The sequence below is a fragment of the Pararge aegeria genome, chromosome 4 (assembly GCF_905163445.1).
Source record: "Pararge aegeria chromosome 4, ilParAegt1.1, whole genome shotgun sequence".
Lineage (NCBI taxonomy): Eukaryota > Metazoa > Arthropoda > Insecta > Lepidoptera > Nymphalidae > Pararge > Pararge aegeria.
Genome location: NC_053183.1, coordinates 20101598 through 20124343, shown reverse-complemented (window position 1 = coordinate 20124343; position 22746 = coordinate 20101598). Strand labels below are relative to the sequence as shown.

The 22746-nt window shown below is 37.3% G+C and overlaps 1 protein-coding gene across 1 annotated transcript in view; it reads right to left on the bottom strand.

Annotated features, from left to right (window-relative positions):
• The window catches only part of LOC120637824 (neuroligin-4, Y-linked), a 172908-nt gene that overhangs the window by 55659 nt on the left and 94503 nt on the right, over positions 1–22746 (bottom strand). The window contains exon 3 of the mRNA XM_039909851.1: positions 12254–12409. Coding sequence (XP_039765785.1) covers positions 12254–12409 — 156 coding nt within the window. The remainder of the gene's footprint in view (positions 1–12253; positions 12410–22746) is intronic.

The following is a 22746-nucleotide window of genomic DNA, read 5'->3' as shown; positions in this document are numbered from 1 at the left end:
ACTTAGGTCAAAGTTGCTAACGTTATTGATTACATTTTATGCTGCTATTATAGGTGTGGTAAGAAGCGGTGATAGCTAAGTGTTTGAGGCTTCAGCTTTCCTGTCTTGGAGACAAAGTTCGAGTCCCAGCCGCACCACTGACTTTTCGGAGTTACGTGCACAATTTTAATATTACTTGCTTTAAACGGTGAAGGAAAACATCGTAAGGAAACCTGCATGCCTGAGAGTTTTCCATAGTGTTCTCAACGGAGAGTAGTAGACTGCGGCTTTAACCCTTCTCAGTTTGAGAGGAGACCCGGTTATGGGTTGATGATGATGATGATAGGTGAGGTACAAGTGGTGTAGTCCCGGGGACGGTCGTATACAATGTTTTCGAGATTAAAAGCTTCAAACAGCTGTGCGTGATTGAAACTCTAAGAGAAATAAAAGATGTATTATTTCTATACACCTGGCCTGGCCAACACACTTGACCAGCCGAGTCATTACTTGTTCATGATTGCTCATAATATCTTGTTGTTGCATTTCCATAGCAAAATATATAGTTCACGTAAAATATTGTAGCTTATAGTAAGAAGGCTCAGAGTCATTCAGCGGGCGATCGAGAGAGCTATACTAGGAGTATCTCTACTTGATGAATATGACAAATGAGGATATCCGTAGAAGAACAAGAGTTACCAACATAGCTCAGCGAGTCGCTTCGCTGAAGTGGCAATGGGCAGGGTACCTAGCTCGGAGGACCGATGAACGTAGGGGTCATAAGCTGCTGAAATGGCGACCCTTTACCGGTAAACGCAGCGTAGGTTGGCCCCCAACAAGGTGGACAGACGACTTCAGGCGAGTCGCTGGGAGCCGCTGGAGGCAATGTCCAGAAGTGGACGTCAATTGGTTTAAATGTGTATATGACATAAATATTCCAGCAACAGAAATGCATAGGCGAAATGATGAGGCGATACTCAGATGTGGGAAGCGGTGATCACTATCACCGCTTCCCACTGTCCACACAGTCCTGCCCACTGGCAGGACTGTGCTGGACTACGGCCTCAACCCCTTCTCATCGTGGAAGGAGATAAATATACTAATAAAATAAAATAAATATTCTACGACAATACATACATCGCTATCTAGCCCCAAAGTAAGCGTAGCTTTTGTTATGGGTACTGAGATAGCTGATGAATATTTTTTTATCAATATAATACACATAAATACTTATATTATACAGATAAACACCCAGACACTGAAAAACAATCATGATTTTCCAAACATTTTCCAGTTGTGGGAATCGAACCCACGGCCTCAGAAAGCAGAGTCGCTGCCCACTGCGCCACTCGGGCGTCTAACCACCGTTACCTGTAGGAGATGACCGTGCCCTGTAGTGGGCCATTAATGAATCACCATCATCATTTTGAAATTCTTAAGACTGAGAGGTGTTAAATTCTGCTAACAACCTCTCAGTCTACATGAAAATAGGAAGCAAATTTGTAATTTGTAACTTGACGCGTACAGTCTAAACAGTTTATAAGTTTCAAATGTAATCAATTACCGATTATTATTGCTTGGAATGTTATTTTAATTGTTTCATAACTTGATATTAGCTCTAAATTGTTTCATCCTCTAAAGTTACTTTTCGCATACCAATTATTATTATTTTAGTAACTAACGGACTGGTAAGATAAATATTTAATATTCTAATATTCACTTTAATGTAACAAATGAACAAACGAACAGAAATGAGGCGATTCGGAGGAGAATATAAATGACCAACATAAAACTCAACGAGTAGTGAAGCAAATGCATGACAGCGGAACACGTTTATCAGAGTAAAGATGGAGATTTTTTTTTGGTTCCCAAAATCCTCATTAGGAAAACAGGCGACAGACATCATGCGAATCGCATTGAGTGTTTATACAATATAAATAACGTACTAATCTCCAAAGATGCGTTTGAAACCATCGTAGCTTTAGTTTTAAGTTTAGCCATTATCTCACTACCATCTACAAATTTCTCATGTAATGTACGCATCATAAGTACCATCTATTGACCTACTTGAATAAAGATATTTTTGACGTATGACTTTGTTATAAGTCTTTTTAACATACTCCTGTGTTGTCGCTTCACTATCTAGAGAGATATCTTTCATTTTAGGACAGTTTTCAGAGTAAGAGGATATTAGCCCTTTTTTATTTTTTCCCATAATGTTCTCATTAGTTCTCGTTCTTCATAATTTAACTTATATAGATCTTGGATAGAACATACAATATAACTGATATAGCTCTCGGATAGAAACAGGCGTTACTTTGCGGAATTCCATGATGAATTATGAAAATTAATCTAATTTGCTTTATTAGACTTATGTGTATATTAGACTTATATGTGTCTAATAATGTGACTAATATTAGTGCTATACCTATGGCCAACATCATACTGGACGCTTAATTTTTTATCGGTAGTGTGGTATTTACAAATTGTGCTTAAAACCACATGGATAACCAATGCGCCAGAAAGATCGTCCGACTACCAGCAACCGCGAGTAATTTAAATGGGTAACATGACTTAACGGTGTAGAAGATGCGCTTCGTCAACACTGTTAATGAGAATGCTACGGTAATTAACAGTGGGGAAATGATTGCAATCAGCTTGTACGGTTGCTCGGTTCAAGTTATAGAAACAACGATAGTGCGAGTCAAATTAAACCTAAACATCGTATTTAACTAATAAATTAACCGGCAAAACCGCAAGGAAATGTTTATTTTCATCATATTCGGCTACGGGACCTCCCACAGTGAGAAGGGGTTAAGACCGTAGTCCAACCACACTGGCCCAGTGCGGATTGGTGGACTCCACTTACCTTTGAGGACATTATGGAATAATTAACTCTCAGGCATGCAGGTTTCCTCACGATGTTATTGTTGACCGTCGAAGCAAGTGATATATTTAATTACTTAAAACGCACATAACTTAGAAAAGTTAGAGGTGCGTGCTGGGATTCGAACTTGGCCCCCTGAAAGTGCAGTCGAGTCCCTACCCACTGTGCTATCACCTCGTTTTCCACTAATTGATGCAGACTTTTAGCTATTGTCCCAATGCTTATAATCATCAACCCATAAACGGCCCACTACAGGGCACGGGTTTCCTCTCAGAATGAGAAGGGTTAAGGCCGTGGTCTACCACGCTGGCCAAATGCGGATATGTAGACTTCACAAGCCTTTGAGAACATTATGGAGAACTCTCAAGCATGCAGGTTTCCTCACGATGTTTTCCTTCACCGTTTAAAGTATGTAATATTAAAATTTCTTAAATTAAAAACGCACATAACTCCGAAAAGTCTTCCGCGCCAAACGGGGATTATATTAGTATCTTAATCCTCAAGATACTGACTGATGGGAGATACTTACTGGTGCCAGGGTCTAACAGCCTACCGACATAGAAGTGCTAAGGGATTTAGGTTTCCGGTACGATATCGCGTAAAAACCGTTTAGTGGTGTGGATTATAGCCACAATATCAATTACAGGTTAGCCCGTTACCATCTTAGACTGTATCATAACTTACCATCATATGAGATTGCAGTCAAGTTGTAACTTTATTTATAGTATTAATTGCTTAGGGAAGTTATGACGAAGAAAAAAATTAAATACAACATTATAAACATCTTAGAACAAACAAATATAGTTAATCATAAATTCTGAGAAAATAAAACCTACCTCCTACCTACTGATCCTGATGACTCCTATCTGATGATCTGATTTTTAGGCATATAATTACATATAAAATACAGATATACACCCGGACACTGAACAACATTCATGTTCATCAGACATTTTCCAGTTGACTCTCGAACCCCTTTGGACCTAGAAAGCAGGGTCGCTGCCCACTGCGCCAATCAGCCGGCAAATATTACTGTTAATATATTATAGACTAGCTGTTACCTGCGGCTTTTCCCGGGATAAAAATAAGCCTATGTGTTAATCCAGGGTATAATCTATCTCCATTCCAAAATTCAGTCAATTTGGTTCAGTAGTTTTTGCGTGAAAGAGTTACAAACATCCATCCACCCACACAAACTTTCGCATTCATAATATTAGTAGGATACTATAATTAGCAGAGAATTAGTCTTGACTAGTCATAGTTGGGGGCGTGGCCTACTCGGACGATGCCGTGGCGTGAGGCAAGCGGACTTGGAGGGGCGCGCTTGGAGGTGCGCGCGGCGTACAACGCTGCGCGCACGCCAAACGGAGCTCAGTTCGGCTTCAGCACCAGAGATAGACGGACGTTATAGTTAATTGCTGTCCATTTGCATAATCATTTCATAAAGTGTTTCTTAAGTTGATAATTATTAATTGTGTTTTTGTTTATTTATTGTTTTTTTTTTTAGTTAAAATAAATCGTTATTGCTAACTCTATATTATATTATATTAAATTATAAATGCTACTGCTACTGTATCTATAGATATAGTACTTAGATATGTATGTATTCTGTATGTGGGAGCTTCCCAGATTTGAATAGCGGCTAAAAAAGATGCATACGAGCAATTTGTGAAAAACTTTTTGCATATTCATGTAAACCAATATTTAAAAGTTTGGTGGTACTAGGTTTTTAATGTATGTACATAATTGAATTGGCAGTTTTTTTTAAAATGATATATGACTATACTGATACAGTTGAAAAAAACCTAAGAGAAAAATACATAGCAATTCTGAAATTCCAGAAAAATTGCAATGGCATTGGTGGGTTTTCCACCGTCGAATTTGCATGTTCGAGTTTGTGTAAGGTTGATTTTCCACAAAAGTACTGCTGATTTTTGGGAGAGGCATGTTCAGCAGTGGACTGAAACGATACTGTCGAATTATGATCTAAGGTAGCGAAAGTTTTCTATAATACTTCACCGATCTGTGTAGTAAAGTTTTATATTCAAACTCAAAATTCATTTATTTCAAGTAGGCAAAATTTAAGCACTTTTAAAACGTCAGGTCTGTATTTGTAGTGACTCTAACACCGGTTTGGAAGGTAGATTCTACCTGGAAGAAGCCGGCAAGAAACTCAGCAGTTGCTCGTTTCCAACATCAACAATTTAAATTTTACATTTTAACATTCATTCTTCTATATTCAAGCTACCTTGTCATTAAAATAAATTCATCAATTGCATAGTAACCTCGCTGTAGTAAATGTTTTTTAACATATTCATTATACTTATGCATTGATAGGTCCAAAATTACCTTAGGAATCATATTATAAAAGCGTACACTCAATCCCAAAAATTACTTCTGTACCTTTCGCAGACGATATGTAGATTGTACTTATTTATGACTATATCTTGTAAGTCGACTGTTTATATCCACTTTTTGTTTCTTGTCTTACAAATACTATGTTAATATAAATATATTACAGACCAACCTTTGTAAAAAATCTTCTAATAATAGAATGGCTGAATAAGGTTTCTGTATGTTCTTAATCTGTGCTTTAAAACATTATTCATAACAGTTTATATAAGTTATAATACAATATGTTATCTGTCCATTTAGTAGCTTAAGTCTTTAATGACAGGTGGTAGGCGTCACTTGGGTTTTATAGCTCGCTTGATAATAAGTCTAAACTCTTCCCTTATGATCAACTCTTCCCTTTCAAGATCGTGTTGGCTTTAATCACAGCCTTCATGTGATCCATCCATACAGTTTAAACTAAGCAAACCTGAAAATTCCCTAGCCATTTGTTTCAGTTCATATTGCTGAATATGGAGGAGGTATTTGAATCGTACTTTCATACGTCAACCCGGATTCCAAACATAACTTTAATCATCATGGCCTGCTACACAAATCTTAATCACGGTATTGCATGTTTCATATCGATAAGTCTGTTTGTTTGTTTTAGCGTGATTAAGGTTATCGCTGTTTTCCTGTTACAAACATTTTGTTCCTTGGGTATACAGTTGTATAATTGATATAAATTGCCTTGGTTTTGTGTTTGATTGTAGAGTTGATTCTTGGTTGGATGATTTTTTTTTGGTTGGAACTGTTTGAACTGTTTTGATTTCCAGACGTTATCAATATCTTGTAAACACCTTTTTTGAAGGTATAAGGTATCGAAATAAATAAATTTATACTGAAGCTTTAAATGTAGATAGATACATTCTTAATTGCACACAATTAAGGAATAAAAATAATAAATATTGGAAACAGCATAAAAAACAAAATAAATATTCGCAAAGGCGCTCTTATCGCTATAAGCGATCTCCATCAGAAAACCATTAATTAAAGAAGTAAATAAATGATTATGGAAACGGGATAGGGCAATATTTTAAAAATATGTCATGACATCAATTACACATAACATAGCGATAAGGCCGCCTTTTGTATCCTGCTTCATTCTTCATGGTGTACAAATAAAGAGTACAAATAAAAATAAATAAACATAACAATAATACATATATAGCTCATAGAAATATAAATTATATAGAAATAAATACATACATAAATATAATAAATACATAATATATATCTATATACATAATTACATACAATGTTTCTCTCGTAATAAGTTTATTACTTAACTAGCAGATCCCCGTCATAGTGATCAATTCTTGGAACCTTTCCTTTCCTAAAGTACTTCTTAAATCGCTCACCAATCGAATTCTCATCTTAACGTCACTTTACAAAGCATTTTTTTTTTTCTTTTGCCGCTCCTTATTAATAAACTATTTACTATCAATTTTCTTTTTTCAGCTTTTCAGTAGAAATTTTACCGTTTTCAAAGCCTGTAGCTCGCAGTACACACTTTCCTAACGCTTACTTTTCGCACGATTTGTTACTTTAGCTTCTACGTAATAAGATTAATTATTGATCTTCAGCTTAAAAACATTAGAAAAGTTAAATTTATGCGTATACTAGTTGTTGCCCGCGACTTCATCTGCGTTTGATTTTGTTTTTTGACGTGGCATTCAATTTAGTTGGAGTTCTAAAAAAAATTAAAGTATTCAGTAAGCTAAGCCTTAAATGAGGGGTTTGCTGCTGTCCGCTGAGGAGTTCTGTTCTCTATTTCCAACCACATTCATCAGATCTACACAAAGTTTGGGCAAAATTAAACACGTATTATAACCGCTATAGTATAAAAGTAATTATTTAAATCGGTTATAATTTGTCGGAGTTATGGTGTAAAATCGTCAAACACTTTCATCCCCTCTCCTAAAGAAACTGAGCTTAATAAAAAGTATCCTACATTACTTCAAACACTTCCAAGAATATGTGTACAAACTTCATGAGGATCGGTTAAGTAGTTTTTGCGTGAAAGCGTAACAAACAAACTTACATTGACATTTATAATATTAGTAGGGATAGGGATAGCCTGGTATGGGGATAGGGATAGGGATTTATATCTCTACCAACTTTTATTCATAACCAATAAGAAAACCTTAAGCCTTTTAAAGTTGAACTAACTTGTCTTTGCGGTGAGCAGGCAGAAGGATCGATTTATTAGAAAATATTCCTTCTATAGAAAGGTTTTTACTAGACACCTCGCTAACATGTGGTGCTAGATCACAGTATTGACCCGTTATTGGTCAGTTATTTTTTGATCAGGTGACACCTACTGGTAATATCAAAGTCAAAGTCAAAAATATCTTTGATACGTATATTACAGATAAATGTGTACATGGTACTGAGATGATGGCGAATACGTGAAGCTCAGTATCCTGGCCACTTACGCGAATGAGATTATAAATAAGGACGACAGGCAGTTTCCAAACTAGTCCAGCGAACATAAATGACAATTCCCCGAAGTCTTGGTCCTGTTTTTATTTCCTTTGGGTGCTTGACTAGAAGGAACCCTTATCATTTAGTGATTTTTGTTGATGAACTTGACAATATTTTTTATCAAATAAAATCCATAAAAATCGTAATTTTAATCTGTGCCAATACAATTAACCAACTTCAATTTACCAATTTACCATGTCCATATATACTTGTTATTAAGTCTAAAAAAATGAGAAGTGGAAGATGGCCCAGTTTGAATCCTTGCACAGACCACTAACTTTTAACTAAGGTATGTGTGTTTTAAGTAATCAAACGTACTACTAGTAATAAACTTGCTTCGACGACGAAGGAACATATCGCGAGGAAACCTGCATGCCTGAGATTTCTCTATAATGTTCTTAAAGGCGTGTGGCCGATCATCATCATCATCATCATCATCTCAACCAATTGACGTCCACTGCTGGACATAGGTCTTTTGTAGGGAGTTCCACAATGCACGGTCCTGGGCCGCTTGCCTCCAACGGCTCCCAGCTACTCGCCTGATGTCATCTGTCCACCTCGTTTGGGGCCGACCTACGCTGCGTTTACCGGTGCGGGGTCGCCATTCCAGCACCTTAAGACCCCAACGTCCATCGGTTCTCCGAGCTATGTGCCCCGCCCATTGCCACTTCAGCTTCGCAACTCGCTGAGCTATGTCGGTAACTCTAGTTCTTCTACGGATCTCCTCATTTCTGATTTGATCACGTAGAGATACTCCTAACATAGCTCTCTCCATCGCCCGCTGAGTGACTCTGAGCCTTCTTATGAGGCCCATAGTTAGCGACCATGTCTCTGATCCGTAAGTCATCACTGGCAACACGCACTGTTCGAAGACTTTAGTCTTCAGGCACTGGGGGATTTTGGACGAGAAGATGTCACGAAGTTTCCCGAACGCTGCCCATCCGAGTTGGATTCGGCGGTTTACCTCTTTCTCGAAATTGGACCTACCTAACTGGATCGTGTGTCCTAGGTATATATACTCGTCTACAATTTCGAGTGCAGAGTTCCCAACAATTATTGGGTGGAGCGCAACATGAGCGTTAGACATAATTTTCGTCTTGCTCATGTTCATACGAAGGCCCACCTGTTGAGAAACTCTGCTGAGGTCATTGAGCATCGCATTAAGGTCTTCCAGAGTCTCTGCCATTATGACTACATCGTCGGCAAACCGAAGTTGAGTGATGTACTCGCCGTTAATGTTGATGCCAAGCCCGTTCCAATCCAGAAGCTTAAAAACGTCCTCCAACGCAGCGGTAAACAGCTTCGGGGCACTCCTCGCTGCAGTTGGATCGGTTTCGTAGTCTGGTCCTGTATACGGACTGACATAGTGGCGTTTTTGTACAAACACTTCAAAACTTCGATGTACCGGTAGTCAATTCGGCATCTCTGCAGTGACCTTAACACAGCCCAGGTTTCCACCGAATCAAAGGCTTTCTCATAGTCCACAAACGCTAAGCAAAGTGGCCGGTTATACTCTTGAGTCTTCTGTATAACCTGCCGCAGCGTATGTATGTGGTCTATGGTACTGAAGCCCTTTCCGATAATGGGTTCAAATTCAAATTCAAAATATCTTTATTCTTGTAGGCCTATCACAGGTACTTATGAAGCGTTCATACAAATATGGATTTTGATAACTTCGTTCGCCAACCTAAAGCTATGAGGGTTCCAACGCACAGTGGTCTAAGAAGAGTCCACAACAAACTTAGCCGGGTTTCTTTTTTATTATATTATTATGATGAACTGTAAATTGTTGTGCTTGAATATGTTACAAAAATGTTTATATACCTATTGAAAATGAGAGGCAAGAGATAAGGAAACGTAACGTGTGTTACATTACAAGATATGCTCTTGAGTCAATAAAAGGACTATGTATCTCAATTTTTTTTTCATACTGGTAATATCAGATATCAGCGCGTTAAAAATTAGCTGGCAAATTTATTTTACGGTTTTTATATATTATAGTAATATTGTTGAAATGGAATTGGGCAGGACATGTTTGCCGGTTGCAACCGGAGAGATGGACCAAGAAAGTGACTGAGTGGGTTCCAAGAAATGAAACGAGGAAAAGAGGGCGACCAAGAAAGAGGTGGCGAGATATTTTCCATCAGAGGTGTGGACCGGACTGGATGCGAAAGGCTCGCGACAGAAAACTTTGGCGAGATTTGGGGAGGCCTACGCCGTAGAGGCGACTTAAACGTATATGTATTTTTAGTAAATGTAAAGTTATTTGTAGTAATAATATGTAAAATATAAATAATATAAATTTTAGAAATAAAGGCTTTTTTATTTTATTTTATTTTTATAGTAATATTGTTATCGAGTCTACCGGTGATCCTAGAGCGGGCAGTTACCTTGGCCAACGAATTAGTTTAGCCATCCAAAGGGGCAATGCTGCCAGCATCTTAGGAAATGTGCCTCGCTCCGGTGGTTTCGAGGACGTTATAGATTTTATTTAGTTTTAAATAGTTTATTTTAGGTTATATTTATATTTTAAAGAAACAATATTACTATAGTATATAATAACTAAATTGAATTTATTAATAATAACTTTTAAAATTTAATTATAACTTATAACTTTTTACGGCTTTCGCAAATAATTATTGAATTTGAAATATCAACTCGGCAACGCTTACATTTGTTGTTTTAACTAATGTAATTAAACGCATGTGAGTTGAATGTTCAGCAAAATATTAAATATCATCACGTGAAAATATTGTAAAATTGACAATTTACTAATTTAAGTTAAGTTAAGTCTTGAAATAATAAACGACAATAAAATCAAAATAGTTATTGCGCTTATTTAGACAGTATAGCCATGCGTGTAGCTTATAATAAACGTATATTTCATGTGAACTACCGTCAAGTCACATTAACGTAAACCCAAACGTCAACCCAAATTTATAAGTCCATAGTGAAAGTATACAACGATGCTTATTTTGACCGTAAAGCAACATTGTTCTAACGCAGATTGGCGCAGTGGGCAGCGACCCTGCTTTCTGGAAAATGATTGTGTGATGAACATAAAGGTTTTTCAATATCTGGGTGTTTATCTTTATATTACAAGTATTTACGTACATTATTATATATTCATAAAAATATATATCAGCTATCTTAGTACCCATAACACAAGCTACGCTTACTTTGAGGTTAGATGGCGATTTGTATATTGTTGCAGTATATTTAATTATTGTTGTAATGCTGTGTTCTGGTCTGAAGGACATGGTTGCCTGGAAGAAGCCGCTCCGCTTTCATCTCGTACATGATAGAACATTGATTGTTAAATTGTAAAATGATGTTAGAAAAGTGCAACTGCTGAGTTTCTTGCCGGCTTCTTCTCGGTAGAATCTGCCTTCCAAACCAGTGGTAGTCACTACAAAAAGATAGACTTGACGTTTCAAAAGTGCTTATATTAGGCCTACATGAAATAAATTAATTTTAAATTTGCATAAAAAAATTAAGTGTGATCTACGTGCCTATTTGAAGAAAGAAATATTTGAATTTGATCTTGACATTGAATTAAGATTACGTGGCGTCGTTTTTGTCTAGTCAAATTGAAACGCCTTAGAATATTCAGTCGTCGAGTGATCAAACTGCAAACCATTTCACTTTAAAACTATTGCCCACACCTCAATAGCTAGAGATGATCTCAACATGCCGTAACCCTAAATATGTCCCAGTTTATGACAGCAATCACAATGAGATGAATCTTATGTACGCAATGTTTATGGCAGACATGTCATAAAATTTATTGGTCCTGTAACGAGCTCAATCTCCGCGTGATGGTTAATAATATTTACCCCCTAACTTTCGCATAGGCATATTCAAAACATTGGCTTAATAAAGGGAACTCTACCATTACCCAAATAATATCCATAGAATATTGGTTAGAAGCAGACACGCCTCTTGCGACTTAACAATTATTCATTGTAAACTCAACATCTCCTGCGAATGTTCCGGTTTCGGAGCGAAACGTGCGTATTGCCGAAGATATGTTCGGTGTGGAGTATATAGATTGAAGAAATTATAAATCACACAATACAGATTATCCTGTTTTTTCGCGGAGCAAATTTAGCTTGATTTTCACAATATATCCAATACCAGTATTGTTTGTCCCTTTTCCTCATATTTACCCTTTCATGCAGTCTAAGATGTTAGCGGGATAGCCTGTTAGAGAGCATGACAGTTATTTTTAACCCCACCCTTAAAGTAGGAAGGGTCAAATCTTATTCATCATAAGAATCATCATCATCATCAAAGTCAAATATTTCTTTATTCCTATAGGTACATAGCTGGCACTTTTGATGCCTACGTTAAATGTACAATATGACTTAGAAGTTATCATATCAACCCATTACCGGCCCAATACAGGGCACTGGTCTCCTCCCACAATGAGAAGGGATTAGTCCACCACGCTGGCCCAGTGCGGGTTGGTGGACATTACTTAAGATAAAAAAATTCAGTTCCGTTTCTTACCTAATATCCCCAGTCGATAGTTGATGGTGACGACCACTAAGCCGGCGTGGGACGCCAGCACAGCCCCGTCGTATGGGTTTCCGGAACTCCACTCGTAGCTCTCTCCGTGCACAAACACCAGGACGGGGTACCGAGCCACTGCGTCTCTGACTCCTGCTGGAGAAAGATTTTTTTTGATTTGGGCATTGTTAACCTAATCACAATGGCCGTTCTAGGTAAAAGAGTTATTAAAGTAACGAGGTATTCCAGCCCCGTTGCATGCATACAGGATATGTACTAAAGCCCATACCGGCCCACTGCAGGGCACGGGTAATACACCACGCTGGCCCAGTGCGGATTGGTGGACTCGACACACCTTTAAAAACATTATGTAGAACTCTGAGGCAAACATTGTTTTCCTTCACCACACAATTGTTCATTTTAAAGTCAACATCTCCTGATGATGCTCCGGTTTCGCAGCGAAACGTGCGTAGTATCCTCGGCAATGTACCATACACCGAGGATCTGTTTGGTGTGGAGTATACGGATTGAAGTAATTATAAATTACACCATACAGATTCTGCTGCTGTTCGCGGAATATTGCAAAGTAAGCTTAATTTTCATGATTATGGATTTCCGCAAAGTAACGCCTGCTTCTAGCCAATATTTTCCTTCACCGTTGAAGCTAGTGATATTTTAATTGCTTAACGCACATAACTTATTCTAAGTTAGATGTGCGTGCTGGGATTCGAACTCAGCCCCCGAAAGTGAAGTAGTAGTCCTGCCCACAGGTCTATCACCGCTTCTTTTCTCCCTCTAATTATGCCAGCAACCATGCCTTCCAGATTGCAACGCTGCTTGGTGGCAGAAATAATCATGGCGACAGTACTTCTCCAACGAGTACCAGGGAGATTGTCAAAATAGAAAAAAAACTGATACTCCGTTGAAAAAGAAACTAACTGCAAACTATTATATCGTCAAGCGAAAACAAAAAAGTTTTTATAACGGCATTAGTATTGCGGGCCGCCTCTCACTGCCAATAAAACCGTGTTACGAGGCCATGATAAGAAAATAATATTTTTCTTACTTGCACTCACAGTTTTGTAAGAATATTATAAAAGTTAATGCGGTCACATTGTGCGCGAATGGCCGGCCGTTTGGCTAGATTAGGAACCCTGTGCACATGACGACATTTTCACAGGGTTTCTTTTTTTTTGTTTTGCTATTATACTTAACTGTTCGGTTATTAGAGCAGAAATGTTATTTATCCAAATATTAACTAATATTATAAATGCATGTGTGTTTGTTTGTCCTTCCATCACGCCCTAACAAAGCAACCAATCAACGTTATAATTGGAATTTTATTAACGCCATGTTAGTTGAAACGACGGAAAGTAAAATTATAGGCACCTGGAAAAAAAATAGTATTCTTAAAGTTGTTTTGTCAAATTTTACTTCATATCATATTACAATTGTGAATTAGTCTGTATTAGACGTACGACGTTTTTCGTTTTGTATTGTTACTACGTGAACATAGGTAGGTACTCATTCACGCAGACGTAAACAGTAAATTATAACGTGTAATCGAATTACGAAACACTGTTGATATACTTAATTCCCGTATGAAACTTACGCACCCTGCGTAAGAATATTTCATAGGAGATCTCCCTGTAAAGATTTTTATTTCCATACAAACTAATTCAAAACATTCCGAGTTTACTTATGACAACCCTATGGAAGATGAAAGACCGATACGTGCATAGTACACTACGCGATGCATTATTTACGCGTCGCGTAGCCGTAATACTGTGCGAATGTAGACTGCGACTGTACTGTAAAGTGGCAGGAGGAACTGATTGCTTTCTGTAAAAACTATGGCAGTGGTTTAATCAAAAACTTTTAATGTTTAGGTTTCATAGGTAAGTCTCAGAGATAATATATAATGTACTTCTATAGCTTGTCGTTGTGTTTCTGTTTTCATTTACACGTTGTATAGGAAGTTGTGTGTTGTGTGGTCCTGGTTTCGATTCCCGGGTCGGTCCATGAATTGTGAGTATTGATTTTTGTTTAATGTGCCCTGTGGATAGTAGGTAAAGTCGTTGGCCTCAGTTAATAGTAGAGAGTCATTGCTGGAAAATTCCTTAATCTCTCGGGATATCGAAAATTAGACGCAGACGAAGTTGCAAGAATTCTCTAGTATAGAAAAAAGATCCTCAGCTAAAGAGGTTTCCGCTCGCTCGCTGGTACTTTCACTTTGGTCCGCCGCGAAAGCAAATACCCCCAAATTATCCTCGGAGCCTGTCGTTTGGCTGGATTAAGTATATAAGCGTTGAAAGACATAAACGTAGATAAAGTATAAAAAGTGCGACCGCGCTCGCGACTGATGGCCACGACCCCGTTTTATTAAAGCCTCCATTTAACGAAATGGCGTCATACGCTCGCCATTTTCTTTTTATATTGTCGGACATTGGCTTAGTGGTTTAAGAATATTGCCTACTCTTTCAAATGTGACTTTTTATCCTTTAAAGACGGCATATCTGATTTTCCGCAGGTAGTCCTAGTTACGCTTGCTAACAGACAGACCGACAGAAAGTGTGGTATGTTTTAATTTACTCGTTAGGCACAAACATTCTGATATCTAGATCAACGTCAAAGTTGATGTGTGAAGTTCACCAATCCGCACTGAGCCAGGGTGGTGGTCTACGGCCTATACCCCTTCTCATTGTGAGACCCGTGCCCCCCTACAGGGCACGGGTCTCACAATGAGAAGGGGTAATGAGTTGATATGACGACGATGATTGGATAATTTGTGTAGCCTCTATAATTATGTCACTTTCAGAACCATAAAATATCTCTTTGCAAAAATCCCGGTTGTACGTTGCCGCTTAAAATAAGGAAAATTAACAAACTAACTTTCGAATTTATAATATAAGTGAATATATTAATAAAATTACCAACTCGATTGATATAATTACGCATTTGATTGACGTTCACAAATTGGACAATTAATTTCGAATTATTTATTCAAATAAAATCGATATTAAGCGAATTCAAATTCAAATTCAAAAATGTTTTTTCATGTAGACCTTATCACAGGCATTTAAGAAGCGTTCAATCATTTAACACGTTAACACTAATTTTAGATGATTGTGATAACTGCATTCGTTAACATAAAACTACAGCAGCAGCCCTGGTCTAAGAAGAGCCCACAACAACCTTAGCCAGGATTTTTTTCAATCACCATCTCACAATATTTAGCTATGAAGTTATAACAACTCAACCAAGCTCTTTTATCATATGTGTAATCCGTAATATTATAATAGGATTTTTCTATAATCTTACGATTTAAATAAAATTTGAACTTATTGAGAGATATCTTAAAGCAAAAAGGCTTTTAATGTCAGCAACATTCCCTGAGAATATTTCTTTGAAAAATGTATTGCAATTCGTTATTTACGTGATGTAAATAATCATTATGGTCATGAAACCATTAACGGTCCATTACAGAGCACGGGTTTCCTCTGAGGATGAAAAGGGTTTAGACCCACGCTGTCCACCACGCTGGACAAGTACCTTGTTCCGTTGAATACTAAATAAATTGAAATACTACATAAATAGCGAGATAACATGTATTTACATAATTCACACGTATTGGAGACAAACGTGGTTAAAGTACGTACTAACGTTTACAGTAACATAAAGTTTACATTAGGGGGTTAATATTATTATCTACACAATTACAGATACAGAGTTGGTATTTTTTTACTGTAAAAAAAAAATTTACTAAAAGAACCGACTTCGTAAACAACTAAAGAGCAAGAAATAAATATTTTCTGCAACATTCTTAAGTTGGTGCTAAGAAAAACATAGTAAGGTAAGTAGCTAATAAGTTTCTACACCTATTTATAGGTGTGCCTATAATATTTAACGAATTCCCTCGATTCTATTGTAAATCTTCATCAAATTAAAACGGTACCACCTCTGAGCTATACTCGTAAAGTACCATACAAAAAAATCTCCCAAATCAGTTTTTAACAAATAAACAAAAAAATACATATAGTCTAATTTAGAACCTCCTCTTTTTTTAAAGTCAAGAAGTTGAAAAGGTGAAAATATACGACAAATCAATGTTTATCACACGCATAACTATTGGATTATATCCTATTAACTGTTGCCTGCGGTTTCTGTCCGCTTTTATTTGACAAGTGCTGTAGAATCCATTTATTTTCCGGGTATAAAAAGTAGCTTGCGTAACTTTTCGTTCTTTAAACTAACACTATGCCACCAAGTTGATGGATGCTTAAGAGCGGTAATAGCGCCTTGGGTAGAAGCTTGACTTCACTTTCGTGGGATCGAGTTCGAATCCCAGCACAACTTTTAAAGTTATGTGCGTTTTAAGTATTTAAAATATCACTTGCTTCAACGGTAAAGGAAAACATCGTGAGGTAACGTGAGAGTTCTACACATTGCTCTCAAAGGTGTATGGAGTCCATCAATCCGCATTGGGACAGTGTGGTGGACTACGGCCTTAACCCCTTCTCATTGGGAGGAGACTCGGGCCCTGAAGTGGGCCGGTATGGGTTGATATAATGATAACGTTGGATGCATAGTAAGGGAGTGAGACAAGGATAAACAAACAAACACACTTTCGCTTTTATAATATTAAAAAGGATTTAGTACGCGCCCGAAGTAACAAACCAATAGCCAACCAATACAACTAAGCAAAAACAATTGACGCTCATAACAAAACTCGCAACACCATTCCAACATCTGGACACATATTGGAAAAGTCATAACTTTGAAGTATCGGGAATTTAATACGGAATATTTACTGACATATGATGTAGAATGAATGCTACGCTACTTTGCATGGGCTCCTGGAATTCAAACCGTTCTGGAGTTTTCTATCACTTTTACGTATACTGACAAAATACAGATTATTTGATACCCATATTAAGGGAGTTGTGTATAAATATATCATCCGCCATTTTGTAATGGCGGTCATCTTGGACTGGTAAGAACACTTACGATTAATTCACCTTTTAAACAAAATAAACAAAATCAAAATCGGTTTGGGAAATACGAAGCCACAGACATGGACCAAAACACACACAGTCACACACACGCACACACACTCACATCGATTTGCATTGGAGGTCATTAAATATGTATAATAATAATTATAATCTATCTATACTTATAAAAAACTGTAACTGGAAGATTTCTGTACATTTAATACATTTTGAAAATTTTGACCGGGGGATGCTTTAAAATCGATAATGAGTCCAAAAACAGATTTTTATTTATTTTTTGTCTGTATGTCTGTCTGTCTGTCTGTCCAAGCATCACGTTAAAACTGCTGAACGGATTTCAATAAAATTTTGTATAGTGGTAGCTGATGTCCCGGGTCAACATATAGGATACTTTTTATCCCGATAAACAATAAGTTTCCTCCGGGATATGGAATGAAAGTGTTTATCAATTTTCTTCATACTTCTACTTCTACTTTCTACTACTTCAATTTCATATCTCCTTTAAATTTGCACCGATTTTAAGCATTCTTTTTTATTTGACAATGTGTACTAACTACCAAGCATGTATTGTCTAATTTTAATGAAGTCTGATGAATATTGTTGGTGATCGAGGACATAATTCTTCACAGATAACAGCAAGTCGCAAGGCATATGGGACAACGATCGAATGCATGCGTACGATCCTACTAATATAATAAATGCGAAAGTTTGTGAGAATAGATGTATGGATGGATGGATGTATGTATGGATGGATGTTTGTTACGCTTTAACGCCACAACGAATAAACCGATTTGGCTAAAATTTGGCAGAGATACCTACAATATAGTCTGGCATAGCTCATATGCTTCTTTTTATCCCGAAAAAGTAAACAGCTTCTACAAGATAGCATCGCTATTTTCTCCCCATTTGTCTTTCATAATCCGCGCAACGGAGTTTTAGATTGACGTGGTTTTTTGGATAGGCATAATTGACGTGGTTTTTTTAAAGACGACTTATTCGCGTACGAAGTCGCGCGGGTCTGCTAGTCTCAACCTATAGTTATAAAATCAGTTCAAATTTGACACCAATAAAAAAATCTTCTTTTCGATTATACCACGTTTTCGCCAGTCTCTGCGCATTAGTTCACAAAACAATTAAGGCTTTAGATAAAGCGCTCATATTTCCAAAATCGACATTGTTCTTTTACAAAGTATGTCCAAGCCCCTAAAGTAATATGAACGCGGGCTCAAACAGTGCCAAGTAATATCGATATATTATTTTAACGAGCCTTTCGCAACCAATAATAGAGGCAAACGGTCACTCGATGTGTCTTTAAGAGGCTTATCTGATATATGAAATTAGGCGGAGAAGGTCAACTGTCTCATGAAAATAGGAAGCACAATATGTTTGTGGTTTCTATTCATTTATTGATGGCTGATTGGCGCTGTGGGCAGTCACCCTGCTTCCTGAGTCCAGGGCTGTGGGTGACTGTTTTTCAATGGCGTATTTTAAGTATTTTTATGTATTATTCATTAAATATTCATCAGTCATCTACCCATAACACAACCTACACTTACTTTGGGTCGCAGTATATTTTTTTTTTTTTATATTACTTACTTTGAGTCGCAGTATATTATTTATTTATTTATATTATCTTTTTAAAGAATTGATCTGCCTTTTGATCTCTCTTTCTGTCTCGGTGGTCTATTGGTTAGCATGGTCAGCTACGGATCACAAAGTGCTGGGTTTTAGCTTCTGCCCAGCGTGGGGATTACGGCCTTTAGTCCAACAATGGACCGAAAAGCTATTGATGTGAATATTCAATTACACAATTTTCCAGCCTGGAGTTAGGTTATAGGCTCTGTCAATCCCAGTGTCTCAGAGTCCACGTTAGATCGTCGGCAATAAAAGTTCAATCCCACCACCCCACAGTGGAGCAGCGTGGGTCTATGTTCTTTTACCATCAGTTCTGTTAAAGAGCCTGAGTCCAGCTGTGGGATGTTAAGTCAAGGTCTATATTGTAATTTATTAAATTGCAATATAGACCTTGACATTGTATAGAAGCAGGCGTTATTTGCGGAATTCTATGATGTATTAAGAAAATTGCTTAAATTGAAAAGCCTAATTTGCTATGCTCCGCAAAAATCAGCAAAATCTGTATGGTGTAATTTATAATTTATTTTTAATCTTTATACTCCACACCAAACATATCTTCGGCAATGTACACTCATGGCAATTACTATCTAAAGTTAACATCTCCTGACGATTCTGCGGATTCGGAGCGAAATGTGCGTAGAGGGTACATTGCCGAAGATCTGTGTGCTGTGGAGTATGAATATTGAAGAAATTACAAATGAAACAGTACAGATTCTCCTGCATTTCGCGGAGTATAGCAAATTAAGCTTAATTTTCATAATAGACCTTAACTGCAAATTTTATAGGAAATGGTTATACTTAATCGGATCGGTTACCTAGTACTACGCAACATCGGTACCAGAACGCTTAATCGCTTAGCGACATGTATTTATCGGCAGTTCGGTAACTAGCGACAGCCGAAGCCACTCGATCGCCGAGAGGCGCAATATGAGCCTCTCGGCGATCGAATCCGGGACCCACTTAAAACCGCATCGCTAATCGCTGCGCGAAGACGAAGGTCGTCAAAACTTTTGATTTCCAATTTGTGTCCAGTTGTTTCACAGAGTGGTGTGTCAAGTTACCTACGCGACGCCTCTAGAAACGTTGTTTTCTCTTACTTTTATTGGTCGTCATTTATTAGTTCTGACAGTCTCGAAATACCCGATGATTGGGAATAACGGAAAACTAAAACTCTCTTAGCACGTGAGGGGAATTATTTTCCCCTATATAAGAGATTGATTTATTTCATTAATACAATATTATTTTTCCCTCGAATTCTAGGCGAAGTTGTTATTTCATTTGCTCTTTTTAACCCCCGACAGAATAATTACGGGGTATTATGTTTGCCGTGTCTGTGCGTGTGTGTCTGTCTGAGGCCTCGTAGCCCTCGAATGGATGAAAGGATTTTGATCTTCTTTTTTTGTTTGAAAGGTGAATAAATCGGAAGTGTTCTTAGCTATGTTTGATGAAAATCGGTCCTACTTTTTTTAATCTTATTATTGGTGTCAAATTAAAGGGCTTGAGAAGTAGACTAATGTACGCTTGACTAGTAGTAGATAATAATATTAAAAGTAGTGGTTTTTAAAATTTTTGATTTATTCAATGTTTAATATAACTTCAACTCTTGTAGTGGAATAATTAAGTAAATTGTTAACCAATAAACCAACCAACATCGTCATCATTTTATCAACCTTGTACCAGATCCCTACAGGGACTGGGTCTCCTCCCACAATGAGAAGGGGTTAAAGCCCGAGTCCACCACGCTTGCCTATACTTACGTATTATGGCGCATGCAGGTTTCCTCACGATGTTTTCCTTCACCGTTGAAGCAAGTGATACATTTAATAACTTAAAACGCACATAACCCACAAATGTCAGAGGTGCTGTGATTCGAACTCGGCCTCGAAAGTTAAGTTAAAGTCCTCCAAAGCGGTGATAGTCCATTGGGATATCAACGCTTTCAACTAATTAGTCTTTCTAATTTAGAAAAAGAACGTGATTCATCCGAAAACCAGTTAAGTTTGACTCATACAACTGCACCTAAATGTCATAAAATCAGCGCAGTTAACCAAGGTAGTTATTATCCCGGTTAAAATGTAAACCACAGTCATTTATTACCGCAGAGAGTCAGTGTTAAACTATGTGTACGTCGTATTGACTTTAGCTGTTACGGCGTGACCCGTTTGGCACGCGCCATTATACCTAGTTTGATTAATGGTGGCCAAATAACTTGCAGTTAGTGTATTTTACCCAGTTCAAGGACTGGTCCTCTTTCTCAATTTAACCTTTTACTTATGTTTCATCAATAACCTATAACAGTCCACTGATGGACTCAAGATCTCTTTTAATTTGTGCAATAAAGACTTTATCTATCTATCTATCTCTCCGAATAGGAGAGTTTGCGCATAACCACTAAGCTGCGCAAACCGGTTGCTGATCGCAGTAGATGGTGGTGGTGATCGCATAGAAGACGCTGCCCGTTCTCAGTTACACTGTGTAGTATGTAGTGTAGAGAAGCGGAGAGGTAGCAACTGTATTTTGTTGATCTAGAGTCGTAACAAGTACACTGTGTAGTGTGTAGTGTAGTGAAGCGGAGAGGTAGCGACAGTTGTATTTTAATCTAGAGTTGAAACAAGGCACACATAAGACTCTTACTGGGAGTATAGACTGTCCAGAGCTTAATAGCAAGTTGTGCAGCTTATCTGCTCGTAGTAACTGTCAATTATGTCGGTGTCGGAATCGCAAATATTTCGCCGTTTCGTCTTGTTCGTGTCACGCGTTAGATCTCCCATTCATGCCACTCTTTCGGAGCTAAATTCACTGCTGACGGAGTCACCTCACTATGACATATTTGCGGATCCTTTGAACGACATTCTTAACCATTGCCTACAGTTCTGTGAGAATTGTAATTGCACCATGTATTTTATGAAAATTAAGCTTAATTTGCTATACTCCGCGAAAAGCAGGAGAATCTGTATGGTGTAATTTATAATTTCTATAATCCTTATACTCCACACCAATCAGATCTTCGGTCTCTACGCACGAGCATCCTTAGGACATGTTGACTTAACAATGAATAATTTTTTAATTAATTTAACTTGATTGTGTAAGAACATAGCTAGCTAGTTACAAGCAGGTATAACTATTGTGAAATTATTTTTATGATCTTGTTATATTTATGTTTTTTGTTTCATTTTTAAATATAAAATGAATAAATAAAATAAAATAAAATACATATAAAATAAAATAAAATAAAATAAAATAAAATCAAATAAAATAAAATAAAATGAATATACTACGATAATACACACATCGCCATCTAGCCCCAAAGTAAGCGAAGCTTGTGTTATGGGTACTAAGATGACAGATGAGTACTTTTATGAATAGTATACATAAAATACTTATTAAATACAGATAAACACCCACACACTGAAAACATTCATGTTCATCACACAAACATTTTCCAACCTTGGACGCAGAGAGCAAGGTCGCTGTCCAATGCGCCAATCAAGACATCAATGGTTAAGCTAAGCACCAATAGTCTTTAAAAGTCCACTGCTGGGCTGGATTCTCTAAAAGGAAGGTCTGTCCATAGTCACCACGCTGAGCAGACGGGTCGGTAATCGCAGATAATTAATTTTTTTTGTACCTACATGTTTCTTATAAATTGCTAAACTAATTGCGCTTGTGAATTTTTATTTAAATAACCAGTTTTGCAAGCATGATAAGCGAAGCGTTGAGGTGGGTATTACTGTCAGTTAACGCACACCGAGTGATTCTCCAACTTAAAATGTCACTATTTTTATTCTTTATTGCTTTTATAAGTGAATATAAATAGAGAAATGTTGAGAAAAAACACTATTTTTA